Here is a 16691-nt window from a genome sequence, read left to right on the forward strand (position 1 = left end):
GGTTTGTAAAGGGAGCAGGGATGGTCTTTGGCACACCTTTTTTTTTTTTTTTTTTTGCAAAAGAGTAAGAGTCTATGAATTAATATGAACATTATCTGATTTAAAACTGAGATTCAAGGCTCTCTCTATCTGTTTGAGGTTCTGTTTAACCCAATATGAAATTTAAGGGCAATTGCTCAAAACTCTTATTTCCTCCTTGGTTTCTCTCCTTTAAAAAACTATTGAGGAGTGGGATAGGGAGGGTGGGAAGGACATGCAAGAGGGAGGGGATATGGAGATATATGCATACGTATAACTGATTCACTTTTTTATACAGCAGAAACTTTCTAACACAACTTTGTAAAGCAATTATACTCCAATAAAGATGTTAAAAAAAAGATTAAAAAATTTTTAAAACTTCCAAAAAAAGAAAAAAAAACAACCATTGAGGATTCATTTTCTTTGCCAAGCCCTATATTTAATATAAAACATTCCCTGACTCTTTAAACAAACAAACAAACAAATAAAAAAACTCTGGCTGACTTTAAGTTTAAAGAATGATGGTTTGGTAATATGGGTTACAAACATAGCTATTGTTTTTGTCTTTCCAATAGGGCATTCTTGATTTTCTTTTAATCTGTTCCAGAAGGCTAGCATGGTCTTTTTAAATTTTTTTTTTTTTATGGAAACAACATTGGAATCATAAGTATTTGATTTTGCCATTGCTCAAACACCAAGGCCCTGGATTTTCATACTAAAGTATGGGAAGCCAAATTTGATCTTTTTATATTTCTATGCAAAAGATTTATTTTCCAGGTAGTATCAATTTGACTTGCTTTCGCTTCGTTCACTTTATTCATTTTGACTTCTAAATTCTGCGGTTTTAAATTTATATTTAATTATTGATTTTTGAATTGTTTAATGATAGGAAACGACCTTGTTCAAATGTTCATTTAGAATTCAACTTGTGTTTCATGCACTAATTAAAAACTTAAATCATCTGTCCCCTTTTGTAGTGTCATCTTAGAGTTGATTCACTGCTGTGCAGAACAAAGAGAAAGGCACTGTAATGCCCAGTGGGGTTGCAAGGGAGACGCAAGAGGGAGGAGATATGGGGATATATGTATACATATAGCTGATTCACTTTGTTATACAGCAGAAACTAACACACCATTGTAAAGCAATTATACTCCAATAAAGATGTTAAAAAAAAAAAAGTTAAAGTCAAAGAAATGTTTGTGCAAATTAAGAGGATAAAAGATCCTTATAAAAGGCAGTAACTAAATTTTCAGATCAGTAGGGGACCCAGTGGTGGTCTTGGAGGAGGGCTTGTACAATGTGATTGCAATATCCAAAGTGCTACCAACTGCCTACGAGATAAATTTGGATAATTTTTCTCATGGTCTCTCTGGGCTAAACCACATCACTGCAGTATGCACTGACTTTTCTTTCCATTTACCTAATTAGGGTGTGTCACGGTTTAATATATGCTTGATTGCAAACCTGTGTCTGTCTCATAAGCCAGAACACAACAGAGAAGACATGCTCTGTGGCAATGCCCAAAGGAGCAGAAATGGCTATGAAAACGCTTACAGTGTAGAAGCCCATAAAATGACCACTGGAGGCCTAGGCAAAGTGGGAGGTTTTTAGCATTTCCCCAAGCATTCAACATATGTTTCTAGCTATTGCAGCTGTGTGAAACACTTAACAACTACCAGCCTCCTATTTTTATTTATTTATTTTCATGTTAGAAGGATAAAAGCACTAGAGGTATAACTTAAGATTGTTGGCTTCCTGAGACACTAAATGAAGAGTATGATCCTCTGATAAATTTGACCTATTATTAAATACTAACTCCAAAGAAAATAGTTTCTAGAAAAATAATGATTTTTAAAAATACTAACTGGACTTGACTGTCTCTTTAAACTTTCAAACAGTTTTATCATTAAAATTGGGCTTTAATATAGCAAAAAAAGATTTACAGAAGTTCTAGGATGAAAAGTAAAAGTCAGCCTCCATTTCTAGTACTACTTCCCAGAAGCGAACATTTATATTAAACTTTTCTGCCTTTCTCTCACTTTTCCCCTAGAGTTATTATTATAACTTTAATTTATATCCTTAAATTTCTATCACCTGACACCTATTTATTCATCTATTATTGAATAAGTGTATTTTATTATGGAAAATTTCAAACATAAACACAAGTAGGACAGAGTTAATTTTAGATGTGGCTGTATTATTAGGAGGAAGGTGACAAGATTTTGGTGAGATGTCATGCTGCAGCCCCTTGAGAGAGCCTCCTACCTTTGATTTGAGAGCTATGGCTCCTCTGAGGGTCCTTTCTTCTCCCCTAAAAGCCGAGGGCCATAGGCCTTGAAACAGGCTGGGTCCCTCACATTGTCAGCAGTGCTTTCTTCAGGCAGAGGATAGGTTAGAAACCAATATGTTGCTTCAGATGGTTATCTCAAGTCATGGGCACCATCGATCACCTCTCAACTAGGACCCTTCAGAGGGCATTTCAGCAGTCTTAAGGGGGAATGCTAGGTCCCTTGAATGTTTCAACCCAAACAAAACACAAAATAAAAATATCATCTCCCCTTTCCAAGGGGATTAGAAAGTTGGAGGTCAGGATGACTAAGTAGTGCTCTTGAGATAAAATGAATTTGAGTGCAAAACTTCTTACCCATTATTGTCGTCGTTGTTTTATTGCTGTGATTATTGTTTTGGGATGGTTCCTAAGTCTCCATTTGTCCTGGCAGGAATTTGCAGGAGAAGGCCTTCGAACCTTGGCCATCGCATACAGAGATCTGGATGACAAGTACTTCAAAGAGTGGCACAAGATGCTTGAAGATGCAAACGCTGCCATAGATGAGAGGGATGAACGGATAGCAGGGCTGTATGAAGAAATCGAAAGGGATTTGATGGTATGAGTTTAGAAGCATGATGGTTTGTGTTTACAGAAGGGATAATATGTGTTTAGAGATCTAGCATGGGAATAATCCATTGGCTAAATCATCTTGCACACAGCAGATGTTACTCTTTCAAACAATGAATCATGCTTTATATGTTGACTTTGAGCTTGCCATATGTGGCCAGAGGATTATTTCTATTAACAGTAGCTTATGCAATTGGAAGTCCCCCAAGAGTAGAAGGTAGTAGACTCCCTATTCTTTGTCAGCCTCTGGTATGTCATGTTTTGTTTGATGTTATGTGTGTGTGTGTGTGTGTGTGTGTGTGTGTGTGTGTGTGTTTTCCTCCATGCTTTATAACCCACCTTTTTAGAGCAGGGAAACTTGCCATGAAGAGTGGCGCTCTAGCTGTAAACCGTCCTAGACCCATGAGATTCTGATGATATCTGTACTGTCCAGAGTGTGATATATTCTAGAAACAACTCTTCCCTGAGGCCCTAGTGGCCAGGATGCTTATTGTGAGGCACTAGGGAGCACACCTTGCTCATCTTTGGATGAAATGTTGCACAAGAACCTTCACTTTTTAGTTTATGGCATCTGATGGTTTGTTAATTTAAGAGAATGGCTCTACTTTTTTTGTGATCCTGACTCTGAGATGAGGGCTCTCCTTTGTACCCTTCCATATTAATATAACTGGGGGATTCTTAAGTCCTTAGAAGTCCATATTATCATATTATCCTAATATGTTATCTGAGCATATCAGATCCCTCATGTAAATTCTAACTCCCAGGATCTCTGCATTAATTGGAATGCCCATCAGTTGCCTTGATTAGGGAACCTCCTTCTAGGGTCCTTCCCAGCCCACCTCTGTACATAATAGGATGCTTGTTATATCAGTGCATCATACTCTCCATCTTCATGTCCCTTGACCTCTGAACTCTGTGATTGAAAGCTGTGGATGTTATGGGTATTTTTTGCATGCATTAACGTGAGGTATTCTTTTTTAATGAAGCTACTAGGTGCAACTGCTGTAGAAGATAAGTTACAAGAGGGTGTTATTGAAACGGTTACAAGCTTATCACTAGCCAATATTAAGATCTGGGTCCTAACAGGAGACAAACAAGGTAATCTGAAAATAGATGATGATGTTTTGACAAGGGGGCAATAATTTCTGTGGTAAAATTTTAATTAACCAGAAAGCTTAATTAAGGAGACATTTCCCCAGTCCTCCGCATAGGAAAGAGTTGAAATACAAAAAGGAAAGCTCATATATTGCAAGAATTTACTCTCAAACTAACAAAATATCTTCTATAGTATACCCTGGGGCCAGTTGAGTTTCAGCTCAATTGTCTCTTAAAAATAATAGTTATACCCGTAGGCAACAATGGTATTAAAAATGTTGAACTATTGGTTTGTATGTGCACTGCTCCTGGTTAGGAGAGGGAGTGGCACAGCTCTGAAGCAGGACATTGGAGACCTCAGCATTACTTCTTTAGTTTCTTCAATGGTAGGAAGGTTTCAGAATCTTAGAGGAAGGGTAGGCTTTGGAGAGGCTCAAGGAAGCAGCTGTTTATCAGCTGGTATGGAAATATTTTGGTATTTTAACAACTACCACAGCTGTACCAGTGCAACCTGGCTGAATTTCAGGACTGCCCATGCAGTTGTACAAGGAGAGCTGACCCACTTTCAGGCATGACAATATGCCAAGTCATCAGAGAAAGAGTCATTACGTTCAGAATACTGTGTTTCCTAAGAAAGAAAAGGGGATCAATATATTTTGGATCTATTGCTAGCAGTGGTTAAAACAAAAATGATTTTCTGCTTGGCCATCAGCGTACCAGAAATATTCAGTTAACTGGCACACACGTTTTAAATATTCTATCAAACTTTTTTAGAACATTGGCGTATTTGCAGATACGATAAATCAGTTGTCTATATGTTTACTCAAACCACTGATTACAAAAAATAAACCATAGAGAGTCGAGCTCTGTGTTGTGTTATTAGACTTCCTAGAGTTTGATGTTGATCAGTGGGTACAGCTGTTCAATTAGTTATGAATATCCACAAGTTTACTGTTTAGCTTTCATTTCTGTGGTTTCTGCAAAGGACATGGTGAGGTTTTATCAATTGTCTTCCTTGACTTAGGACAAACCTAATGATTCTATAGAATTCGCTGAAGTCTAACGACTCAGTAAAATTAGAATCAGATGATTATATTGCAGATGAAAGGGGGTACTTAACTATCCTAGGCTCCATTTCTACAAAATTAGAGGAAGGACTGGTCAATATCATGTAATACTCCAGTTATCTAGTAGCAGCAGTCCTGGTTTTCTTTGAGGTGATAGCCAAATTCCAAATTTCTATTCACTTTATGGAAATATGGCAATGTTGCATGTGGAAGAACTAAAAAATTTTGTAAGATCATTTTTTCTGTTCAACTGAACATTTTGTGAGATTTTTTTTTCAATTTATCTATTATATCAGATTGTATTTCAGCTCTCTAAAGGCAGTATTTGAGACTTCTGGTAAAATTTTTTAAATGGATACATTTTACTAATCACAAGATCTTGGGGTACTATTTTCATGAATACTCATTTTGGGAATCAAAAAGATTTTTTTAAAAAACTAGATGAGAATGCTGAGGATTCACAGATGTTGCTATTTCTCCATGGATTTAACAAATCTTTGAATTTCTCCCTGGGCTTCTTGTATTTCGTCACCGATCATGCTCTCTTTGAAGTTAAGGAGGCCTGTAGGCTATAAGGAAATAGAGCAAGGGCCTCAAAACTTTTATGAAAAGGTACTTATGTTATTAAGTAATGTTCTAACTGAAGTCTGCTTTATTATGTATCAGAAACTGCCATCAATATTGGCTATGCCTGCAACATGCTGACTGATGACATGAATGATGTGTTCATCATAGCAGGGAACACAGCCATGGAGGTCAGAGAAGAACTCAGGTAAGTGCTAGAGGAAGGAGGAAAGGAAGAGAGGGAGGGGGAGGGGAAAGGAAAATCTGATAGTTGAGAAAGAGGAAAATCCCCTTTGAAGAAGAACATTTTAAAAGTCTGCCTAATTATTTCCCCAGAACTTCAAAAAGTGCTGTCTTATAACAATTTTTGCTTGCTGGTGCTCGTTGGAGCTTCTCTAAACTCAGCCCACTTTGGGTCTGGCCAAATGGCTTAGAGGCCAACTTCTTTGCCGCTTTTGCTACAGTCTCAAGGGGCTAACACAGCCACCTCAGCAGAGCAGTGGGGCACGATGGGCTTCCTTCACGTGCCTCCATCGTTTAACTTTTGTTCCTGAACTTTGAAAAGAAAGGAAGCCTTAACTGTCAGCACCCCACTTGATACTTATAGATGAAATCTCCCAACTTTTTTACATTGCCTTACTCACTGTAGAAAATGGCTATATCATGCTGGTTAGAAGCTATGACTGGAGACTGCATATGTATTTGCCAGATCAAAGTTGGAAAATCTCATGACATACTTGACATACATGACATACTGACATAATTTTATTATTATTATTTCTATAAGTTTAACAAGAGAGTCCATACGGTCTATTGGGAAAATATTAACAATTTATTTAATAATTAATAGTAATTAAATATTTTACCTCAAGAAAATCTTTTTCTTTAAATGACTTTTTGTTTTGGGGGGAATTTAACTCTTGCTGAAGGAGGATAGATGTAAACAGATCAAGATTCTAGCGAGCCTATTTCTAAATGCTTTGAGATAGTGCCTGGGACCCTATGGTAAGCAGTAGACATGTATTCTCTTGTTTCATTCTCAAAGCAACCCAGTGGAAGGCGTTATCATTATCCTTGTTTTACAGATTAGGAAGTTGAGACACACATAGGGTAAATAATGTGCCCAAAGTTTCACAGCCAGTCAGTGGTTCAGCTGGGGTTGAATCTAGGCAGCCCCAGAGCCTGTGTACCCACTCACTTGTCACGTGTCTCTCTAAACACACCTTGGGTGTATTCTTACTCTCTTTAAATAGCTAATATAAAAAATGCAGTCATTGAGGCATATGGCTGCTTCACTTGAGGTAAGACACCAGGTTAGCAACTAGAGCAGAATGGATTTCAGGGAGAGACAGCAGGTGTAAGAGGAAGAGTACAGACTCTGTGTTAACTGGAGCCAAGTTGGAATCTTGTCTTCGTGCTCCTGGCTGGCTAAGTGACTTTTGAGATGCTATTCAACCTCTCTTTGTTTGGTTTCCTCATTTGTAAAATGGGAAAACATACAAACACCTACCTTATAAATTATTTTATTTGGGGGATTAATATAAGACCATAAAGCTTTACGGCCATTCAGTGAGCATCCTTCTTGCCTTCCCTCCTCTCTTTCCACTTCCTCCCTTCCTCTTGCCCTCTTTCTTCAGACATTGTTCTCAATCTTTCCACCAAAAAGGACTAATTTTTAAAAATATTTCCCCAATAGACCCTATGGAGTCTATTATTTAAATTATATAAATAATAATAATAAAATTATATCAGTCATAGTTAATTAGATTTCCTAATTTTTATTTGGCAAAGACACACATAATCTTCAGTCACAGCTTCTAACCAGTGTGATATAGCAGTTTTTTACACCAGGTTGATGTAAGATAGCTGAAAGGAAAATAAAACTTTAAACACTTAGGGAGTCTCTACGTTCTTATCATAGAAAATTCTACACTTTTCATTAACCTTCTTAAGATACTGAAAACAACATGCTGACTCCCATTACAAATTTTATGGATCCTCTTCCTCTGTTGATTACATCAAATAACAATATTGCAGGTTGATGGAACAGCACACACAAAGGCATACAGACGTGAAAGATATGTTATATTCCAGAAGCAACCTGTCAAGTTGTAGCTGGAGTGTACTACAGAGTTATGGGTGGGGATAATTTTTCAGAGATGAAGTGGTGATAGATTGAATGATAAGCCAAAGTGAATATACTTTATCCTGAAGGTACTGGATGGATGGAGAGGACTTCTAAGCAGAAAAGAGACAAATCCAATTTTGCACTTTAGAAATAACACTCTAGTGGCAGGATAGATGGAGTATGTTTGACAGAAAAATGAATGGATGGGCAGATGGATCAGGAAGCTGTTGGAATACTCAAGTTTAGGGATGATGAGGGTTGAACTAAGGCAGTGAGGCGGTAAGAACGGGCAAGGAAAAAGTGGAATGAAATTGACAGCTGTTTCAGAGGTAGAATGGATAGGACTTGGAATTCGATTTGATGTGAAGAGACCTAGAAGGAGGCTCTGTCATTTCTAGCTTGTCTGACTTCACAGCCTGGAATACACTGAGCTGTGCAAGAACAGAAACTCATTAAATTTTCTAAAACTGAACTTGAACCCCTTTTCTGCCTGATGACAGAACAATTAAGTTAGGCACTTTTGGTAAATTTAGTTCACGTCTAGGATGTGCAATTGCCTTACCTGTCACTGATCCTCTGCGTCTATCCTGTGGCATCTGGCACTTCCCATTTCTGTGTCCCTGTCTGGTCTCTGGTCTCTGGTCTCTGGGTTGCTGGCTATCCCTCTTGGCTGACTTCCGCATCCTCCTGGGGAAACATGGAAGCTTAGGGGCTCTTCCTTACCTCTCTGTGTCTGAGACGTGCTCTCACATGGTTACCTCTCTTCCTGAAATCCCTTTCTTCTACTACCCTCCATGTCACCATGCTTCAGTGGCAACGCGTCCATACTCAGATTCCCAAAAACTTATCTGAGAATTCCATTATCCACTCCCAGTCCAGGGTGTGGGTCAGCACCCAGGCTTCTTTTAGTGATTCACAAGCATCTAACCTCCTCTTCAAAGTCCCTCTCCGTTAGGCTGGATGGGAAATGGAGAAAGGGAGTCATTTTTTTCTAGTCTGTTGCTTAGGGCAACATTTTATGCCCTGATTCCTTTAAGGATTAGTTTTTTGACACTTGAAGAAACTTTTCTCTTCCCTCTCAAAAAGCCCAATTAGTGGAATTCCAGATTGCTGGAATTCAGGATGACAGTGCTGCTATGAGTTCAGGAGTCCATTTTGGTACTCAGAAAACAAAATCTTGACTCTTGTTTTCTCTGTATTTAGCTCTGTCAGATCCCCCGAGGCAAGGTATGTTTCTGAGTAAACAGAGAGGGCCACCTGTGGTGGCCGTGGTAATTGCAAGGGGTGGGGAACCGAAGTTAATTCCTCAAGATTTTATCCAGCCACATGTGGTTGACTAAGTAGGTGACATAACTGTCATTACGTGGAAGGAATGTGGAGAAATATGAATTCCTATATACTATTGTTGGGAGTGTAAGTTGGTAGAAACTTTCTAGAGGGTGAACTAGCAATATATTTCAAAATTATATATGTGCACAGTTTTGACCCAATGATTCTTACTTCTAGGAATTGTCCTTAAGAAAAATAAATGGACAGATGTATGTGTGTGTGTACGTGTGTGTGTTTGTATACATACATACATATTGTGGCATCGATTATGATAATAGAAAATTAGAAATTGCTCAAATACCCAGCCACAGGGATTTTAAGTACTATGATATATACATGGAGTGAGATACTATGTAGTCTTAAAAGTGATTATGTGGTTTTTGACATTGGAAGATGTCCACAATATATTTAAGTGAAAAATGAGTTTATGAAATTTCATGCATAACATGATCCATTTTTTCAAAAAAGTATATAGGTATGTATGTATGTATACATATAAAACACTATACATCTATATCCATATCTATCTACCTACCTCCACATCAAGTTCTCGAGAACATATACATAGAGTTGTTCTCTCTTGGTGATACAATTATGGATCATGTTTGCTTTCTTCTTTATGGCTCTTTGTGTTATCTGAAGTTGTAATAGTGTCCATACAATACTTTTACAATTAGGAAAAAAGCCTAAAGATTATCTCCATTTTTTTTAGTGAGAAGAAAAAAATATTCAGAGGGAAAAAAAATAAAGATTTTCCATCTAGACTAATTATTTCAGGACTCTTGAGGCCACCTTGTTTAACTTGCTGGCAAATAATGTTTATTTCAACTCAGATTTGGAGATTACCCCATTCTGAGACTCTACGACAGAGAGGCAATGAATGATAGAAAATTCTGTATGAGAAGAATCAATACATTTATAGTATGCATTTGCTTAATGTTAGGGGGAAAAAAAGAGCATCCAAGAAAAGTTATTACTGGAGGTGTTGCTCTCTATAATCCTAATCTTGGCTACTTATATCTAAAGCCATGGTTTTGGGGATGAAATATTGAAATCATAAATTTACACCACTCAGTTTTCTTGTGTTACACCTTTGAGTTCAGTGGGTTTGAGTTTTGCTTTTCCATGCAAAAACATTAAAAAGAAGTATCAGAAGAATAGGATCTAAGTGATAGTAACTATTGGGAGGAAATGACCTAAATGCTCATATTTAAACCTGTCAAATATTGTTTCAGTTATTTCATAAACATTGATATGTAATCTTCATGCATATCATGCATGCATACAGCTTGTTTCAAATTTAATGTCATGAAAATGTTTTAGACACATTGAGTCCTGGGTTAACTTTGCTTCCATAACTGCTTTAGTATTCAGGGCATGCCCAGAAATCTACAATTAAACCCTGTTATGCTTTCTCCAAAGATTACTGCATTGATTACATTTCTTCAGTACATATGTCTTCTGCCCAAAGAAAAGCAGACTGAGGATGTAATTTCGCTTGGGCTGACAAGCAAACCCATTACATGTTTCATTTTTGTTGCATTGATCACATGTTTTATTGTTAGGAAAATTAATTAAACCATGAAGTGACTCTACTGCTTCTGAGTAGTATCCTAGTGATATACCTAGGAACTGACATTTCCTCTTTAATCAACAAAATACATATTGCATTTTTTGCACACCTACTTGATGGAAAGTTATTGTTTGAATGAGCAGGGTTCATAAATACAAATGGCTCCAGGGCCAGGCAGGTAGTATTAGTTGTGTGATCTGGGCTGTACAAGGCATTATGGAGTGTTTGGGGCTTTGGTGAAGGCGAGCAACACGTTGTCCGTAAATTCATACAGATTCTTTTTAAACATTATGCAGGCCAAACAAAATGCACCTTCTTCCTAATTCCCGATTTCTAGTCACCCTGGCAAAATGTTTTAGTAAGTTTAGTTTCTATCATAAATTGTAAAATTTTAGAGTACTCAGTAATATTGGAGACCTTCCAGTTCAGCCTGGTACAGCTGCCTGAGTTTTCATAATGGTATCAACCAGTGTGATTCACTGGTATCATTCCCCTAGATTCTAATAAAGATACTGCTTCAGGGGTTGAGTATCTTATAGTCACACAGTTAATAAGGGATGAAACTCGGGCTTGACATCCAAATTTCATGTACTTTCTCTCTTTCTCTACTGTTGGCAGGGTACTCTTTTACCCTAACTGGTGCTCTAGCACTATGCCTTTTTCCCAACCTAGAGGCAGCCTGTGGCTAACTATGTGTAAACCTTTTGGTGCAGTAGACAGAGCACTAGGAATCTGAAGACCTGGGTTCTCGCCTGGGTCTGTAACTGACTAATCAAGTGGCTAGAGGACAGATAGCTCAACTGCGGGCATATGAGATATCAGAGGCAGACCTCGGGCCTGAAGCCAGATCTCCAGGTTTCCAGCCCAATGCTCATATCAAAGTCAAAATTGTATTCGTTTAAACATGACGTCATGGTTTCAGTCTATTTTCTAACAGGTCGTTTTAAGGTTTGAATATAGAGCGCCTTAAGACTGACAAAATGACCCTTTCTCCTACCATCTCTTTTCTTTATAGATTGCATGTAAGCCAACGTGGGCCTAACTGTGCTTTGCTGTGTTTGTGGTGGCATGGGGCTGTGAATGCCAAGGTTGCCTCAACCGATAATACCTTTCTGTGTGCCAACATTGTAACAGCCTGCCCTTCATTGCAGAGCTTGGAAAAATCAGGCACTCTTCTGTTTTAGCATTTGTGACTTGTATTCTGTAGTAAAGCGCTGTGTATCATGCCTGCAAAAATGTATAATTCATATTCCACGAAGGGAGTTATGTGTCGCTTTTTCCCTCCTAATAAATTGTTTGGTGAGGACCAGCTGGTGTTTGAAGAGCTAAGTTCCAGGAAGAAAAAGAAATGACAGCTATAGAGCATGGACAAAGGGCTGGCCTGTATGGAGGGAGTGCGGTGGGAATTTAAGCAGAGCCGGAAACACTGTCCCTTTTCTGCCCGGAAAAGGGTTCATGTGAGATGTTAGGAAGACAGTTTAGGGGGAAAAAATCCTAAGTAAATAGAATTTCAGCCAATACTTTCATGAACTTCACCCTTCTTTGGAATGTTTTCATTCTCTGGGGGAAAACAGAGTTTGAGTCATTTATACAGCAAGTGAGAACTTTACTGAAAAGGAAACTTCAGGAGATGTTTGCCCTTTGGTGCTTTCTGAGGACCTAATTTATGAGCTCTGCAACACTGTCAGAGAAATGTTCATTTTGGAGGAACTTGTCTCTCTTGCTTTCTTCATTATATGGACTGTAAATTTTCATGAGTGTGAGGAGGATTCCCTGACATGATTATCTGATGCAAAAGCCCTGTATCTCCCACTTAAAACAATGATTTTTCATGTCTGTTCTCCCTCCCGCCCCCCTCCTTAACTCCCTAAACTTCACACATAGCACTCTGACTTTATAAATCTTTTTCTTTGATTCTGCAAACTGATTGCTAAAACGTATAATATCATCCCTGGAGCCAAGGGCATGTAACCTTTGGGTTCTCTGGGTTCCTTAAATGCAGGATGTGATTTTGGTCCTGGACAGCAGAAGGAGATGTTGAGTCAGAAGATGTGTTTTTCTTTTTTTAAAAAACTTAACTTATAAACAAATTAGTGTTACATTTTCAAGTAATTAGAAAGCTGAGGGCTAAAATGACTGTTTTTGTAATGTGAACATTCTCTTCTTTCAGAGGAGCCACAGCAAAAAACCATTTAAATAAATGCTCTTTACATAAGATGAGTCTTTGGGGAACCATTTCATTTTGCTGTAAGACAAAACATCCATTTTCTGGCCTGTCTCTCACTCCCCATTCTCTCCTGGGCACTTGTTTCGTATATGCTAGTTGTGGCCTAAAGTGTTGGTGGCTGGCTTTGGCGCTCAACTTCCGGAGCGCCGACTGTGTAGTTCCTTGGTTGTGATTGAAAGTTCTAGCAGTCATGTCAGCTTGCCCTATGTTACTTCAGAGCCTGTCATCCAAGGGGTTCGGAGAGGAAATTTTCCTTCCTTTAAAGGCATTGTCTTTCCATTTTGAAGAGAAGAATGAAATGCCACTTCTAACGGTGTTAAGTCACCGTACAATCTTCCTCTTAAGCAGCAAAGATGGTTGAGTTGTGGGCAGGGTTATTCTAGTGCTGATTAGATCTAGGACACTGGAGGGAGTTTCCATTTGGAACTGCCCTCTACACTTTGGTGTCCGTAGTGTCTTTCCCAGAAGATTTATTCTATTGTTTCAGCTGATGAGTACAATTTCACTTAAAATATTCCATTATGTTATAATGACTATGCCAATTCAGTAAATGCCTTTATTTGTTTTTATCATCAAATTTCTAAAAGATGTGCTTCTCAGAAGACTGCCGTTTTAAGTTGGATCATGTTACATTGTTCTACAAGTTGATTAATTTATTTTATATACAGAATTCCGTGGAATTCCTAGAAGATTTCATCAATTGTCTTTAGTCTTTCCCTTTCCACTGTTTAACAACATCAGGTGCCAGATCAGTGGTTCTTAAGTCCATGAAGCTCAGGTAACCTTATGTATCAAATTTATCAAGAGTGCATAGTTCAAGCGGAGCTCAAGATGATGATTTAGCTTTTAGGTAATTTAAAACGTTCGAGATGATTCTGTTTTCCTTATGTTTACCCTCCTACTTCCTGGAATTTGCAAATTTGCTATGGTATCCCCATCGCAAAGAATTATCCAGCTAGCTTACTGAAACTGTATCTCATGCAGCAGTCTGTCTGAATAGTGATGAAATGAATTTACCTCTAGGCCAGTCTCTCCTTAGAGTTAATAGGTATGCTCTGTATACTTTGTTATGATTTGCCTTCCTCCCCTCTCCTTTAAGGAAAGCAAAGGAAAATTTGTTTGGACAAAACAGAAGTTTTTCCAATGGCCATGTAGTTTTTGAAAAAAAGCAGCCGCTGGAGTTGGACTCAGTTGTAGAAGAAACCGTAACAGGGGATTATGCCTTAATCATAAATGGCCACAGTTTGGTGAGTTTGCTTAAGGCTTTTTTGTTTCTTTTTCTCCACCCCAATAATCATTTCTTTTGTGCTGTCATAATGAAATCTTTTTTTGTGTATTCAAAACAAATGACACTACTAGAAATAGGGCATATGCACTGATTTCCTGTTTGCAAAGGAAAGGGAAACTTCTAATATATATTTCATACATTATTGCTTGAACCACCACAGTGAAGGGGAGGATCTGAAGAAATACTGAATTCAGAGGATATCAATCTTGTCTAAATGACTACAGACCGTTTAGCAGTACTGTTTAAGTGCTTTTCTGAGGGAGAGTGTCACAGCTCCCTGTTGTTTAATTAAAATAATGCAACTGGACAGATGTATTGCAATTATTGCTCTTGCTAATGTTTGTGATTTGCAGAGCACAACCTGACCTTCATATAATTACCACACCAAATTATTGCCATTAAGATACCTCTAGTGGTCTTTCTAAATAGCAGCATTTTAGAGCGATGCCAAACAATTTGCTTTGATTAGGAAATCTGGTTCTTGTCGTAATAGAATAAACTTGCATTGTACTTTTAATGTAGTTCAGGTTCCAAATCTTGAACAAATATCAAAAGCTCTTCTGAGTTTCTAATTTAGAAAACAAAAGCTCTGATTGTACTCCAGTGAAATTATCATTTATATGCACAAAAAGCTAATCTCACATCTTTCTCTGGCTTTGATGATCATTTTTCACTTTTGGGAGTTTGGAAAATAAACGTATCTTCTTGTAGACAGTTTCTTAGAGGACAAAAGAAGTTGGAAATGAGTATATTGTATTTCCCCCCTTGTGATCAGCTGTCTGTTAGCTCTTAGTGCTTAGAGCGTTATCCAGCTGGATTCCAGACGTAATGATGTGTTGCCTTCTACACCATGGAAAGTTACAGAGCTCAGTTGCAGGCCAAGCTTAGTTGAAAGTTTGTCCAGATGACACGAACTTCTCCTTTGCACAAATGAGCAGCAACTGAAAATTCTAAGCCTGTCAGCTGGGCTTAGAGCTGGTGGTCTTCCAGCTGAATTGCCCAGGGGCCAACCACAATAGGGAAAGGGTCCCTAATGACTTGTGCTTTGACTTTCCCTCAGGCTTAAAGAGGCCTTTGTGTGGGCAGTTAGAGTACTAAGGTGATAACACACATGATTCTCTCTCTGTCTCTAAATCTGTTGAAAGAAAGAGCTAAGATAGACACTCTTCAAGAACCCCCTCAGCTTCAAAGCCTGAAGTTTATGAAACCATGAAATGTCATTTTTAATCTAAGGAGAATTGACTGTGTTTCTGCTAGTATGGTCAGAAGTTTTTTTTTAAAAAATCATGATTCCAATTTGCTCAAATCTTGATGCTTTGCGGAATGTAATTGGGTCTTTCTTTCTCACAGTCTGTGTCTAGGTTTTTCACTTGTTGATAATAAAGAAAAAAGAAAAGAGAGAGATGGGAACCATTCTGAGCAAGACAGCAAGTTACACGCTTTCTCTTTCAGAGAGGGTAATTATATTTGAGAAAGCTAACTCACAATTTCCCCTAAGAATTGTAGGCTTTGACACGAGAATTTTCTACATTAAAGTCATGTTTTTATACTCATTCACCCATCCTTCCATTCATCCCATTAACATTCATTAAGCATGTCCAGGTCACTGTGCTAGAGGCTGAGGATAAGGATGTGAAGAGAGCACAGTCCTTGTTTTAGGGATTGTCATCTGGTGAGAGCTAATCTCACAGTGGTATGACAAATACTACAAGGAGGAATGGACACAGTGCTTTTTTTGTGGTACGCGGGCCTCTCACTGTTGTGGCCTCTCCCGTTGCGGAGCACAGGCTCCAGACGTGCAGGCTCAGCGGCCATGGCTCATGGACCCAGCCGCTCCGTGGCATGTGGGATCTTCCCGGACCGGGGCACGAACCCATGTCCCCTGCATCGGCAGGCAGACTCTCAACCACTGTGCCACCAGGGAAGCCCGGACACAGTGCTTTGAGAGCATAGAGGCAAAACAGCACATTTAGTTCCTCATGGGAAAATCAGGGAAGACTTCCTGGAGGAAGTGATGTTTTCAGGTAGTGGAGACAGCAAGTGCAAAGGCACAGAGGCAAGAAAGAACCTGCCAAATTATGGAAACAAGCAACTTGGTCTGACAGGAGTAAAGAGTATACCTGAAGGTGGTGGTAGAAGACAGACTCAAAAGGAATACAGGGGCCAGAGTGTGAATGGGCTGTGAACATCTTGCTAAAGATTCATTCAAAGATAATGATGACTCGAGGACTTCCGGGTAAGATGGCGGAAGAGTAAGACGCGGAGATCACCTTCCTCCTCACGGATACACCAGAAATACAGCTACACGTGGAACAACTCCTACAGAACACCTACTGAACGCTGGCAGAAGACCCCAGACCTCCCAAAAGGCAAGAAACTCCCCACATACCTGGGTAGGGCAAAGCGGAGAGATTCCCGCACAGAGGATCGGTGCCGAGCGGCACTCACCAGCCCGAGAGGCTTGTCTGCTCGCCCGCCGGGGCGGGCGGCGCTGGAAGCTGAGGCT

The 16691-nt window shown here is 38.9% G+C and overlaps 1 protein-coding gene across 1 annotated transcript in view; it reads left to right on the forward strand.

Annotated features, from left to right (window-relative positions):
* LOC307049561 (putative phospholipid-transporting ATPase IM) overlaps nt 1–16691 on the forward strand; it is a gene marked incomplete at both ends in the record, with an annotated part of 93319 nt that overhangs the window by 22992 nt on the left and 53636 nt on the right. The window contains 4 exons of the mRNA XM_079699118.1: nt 2739–2903; nt 3901–4012; nt 5743–5848; nt 13997–14144. Of these exons, the coding sequence (XP_079555244.1) occupies nt 2739–2903; nt 3901–4012; nt 5743–5848; nt 13997–14144 (531 nt within the window). The remainder of the gene's footprint in view (nt 1–2738; nt 2904–3900; nt 4013–5742; nt 5849–13996; nt 14145–16691) is intronic.

The sequence above is a fragment of the Hyperoodon ampullatus genome (genome assembly GCF_949752795.1).
Source record: "Hyperoodon ampullatus genome assembly, chromosome: 3".
NCBI lineage: Eukaryota > Metazoa > Chordata > Mammalia > Artiodactyla > Ziphiidae > Hyperoodon > Hyperoodon ampullatus.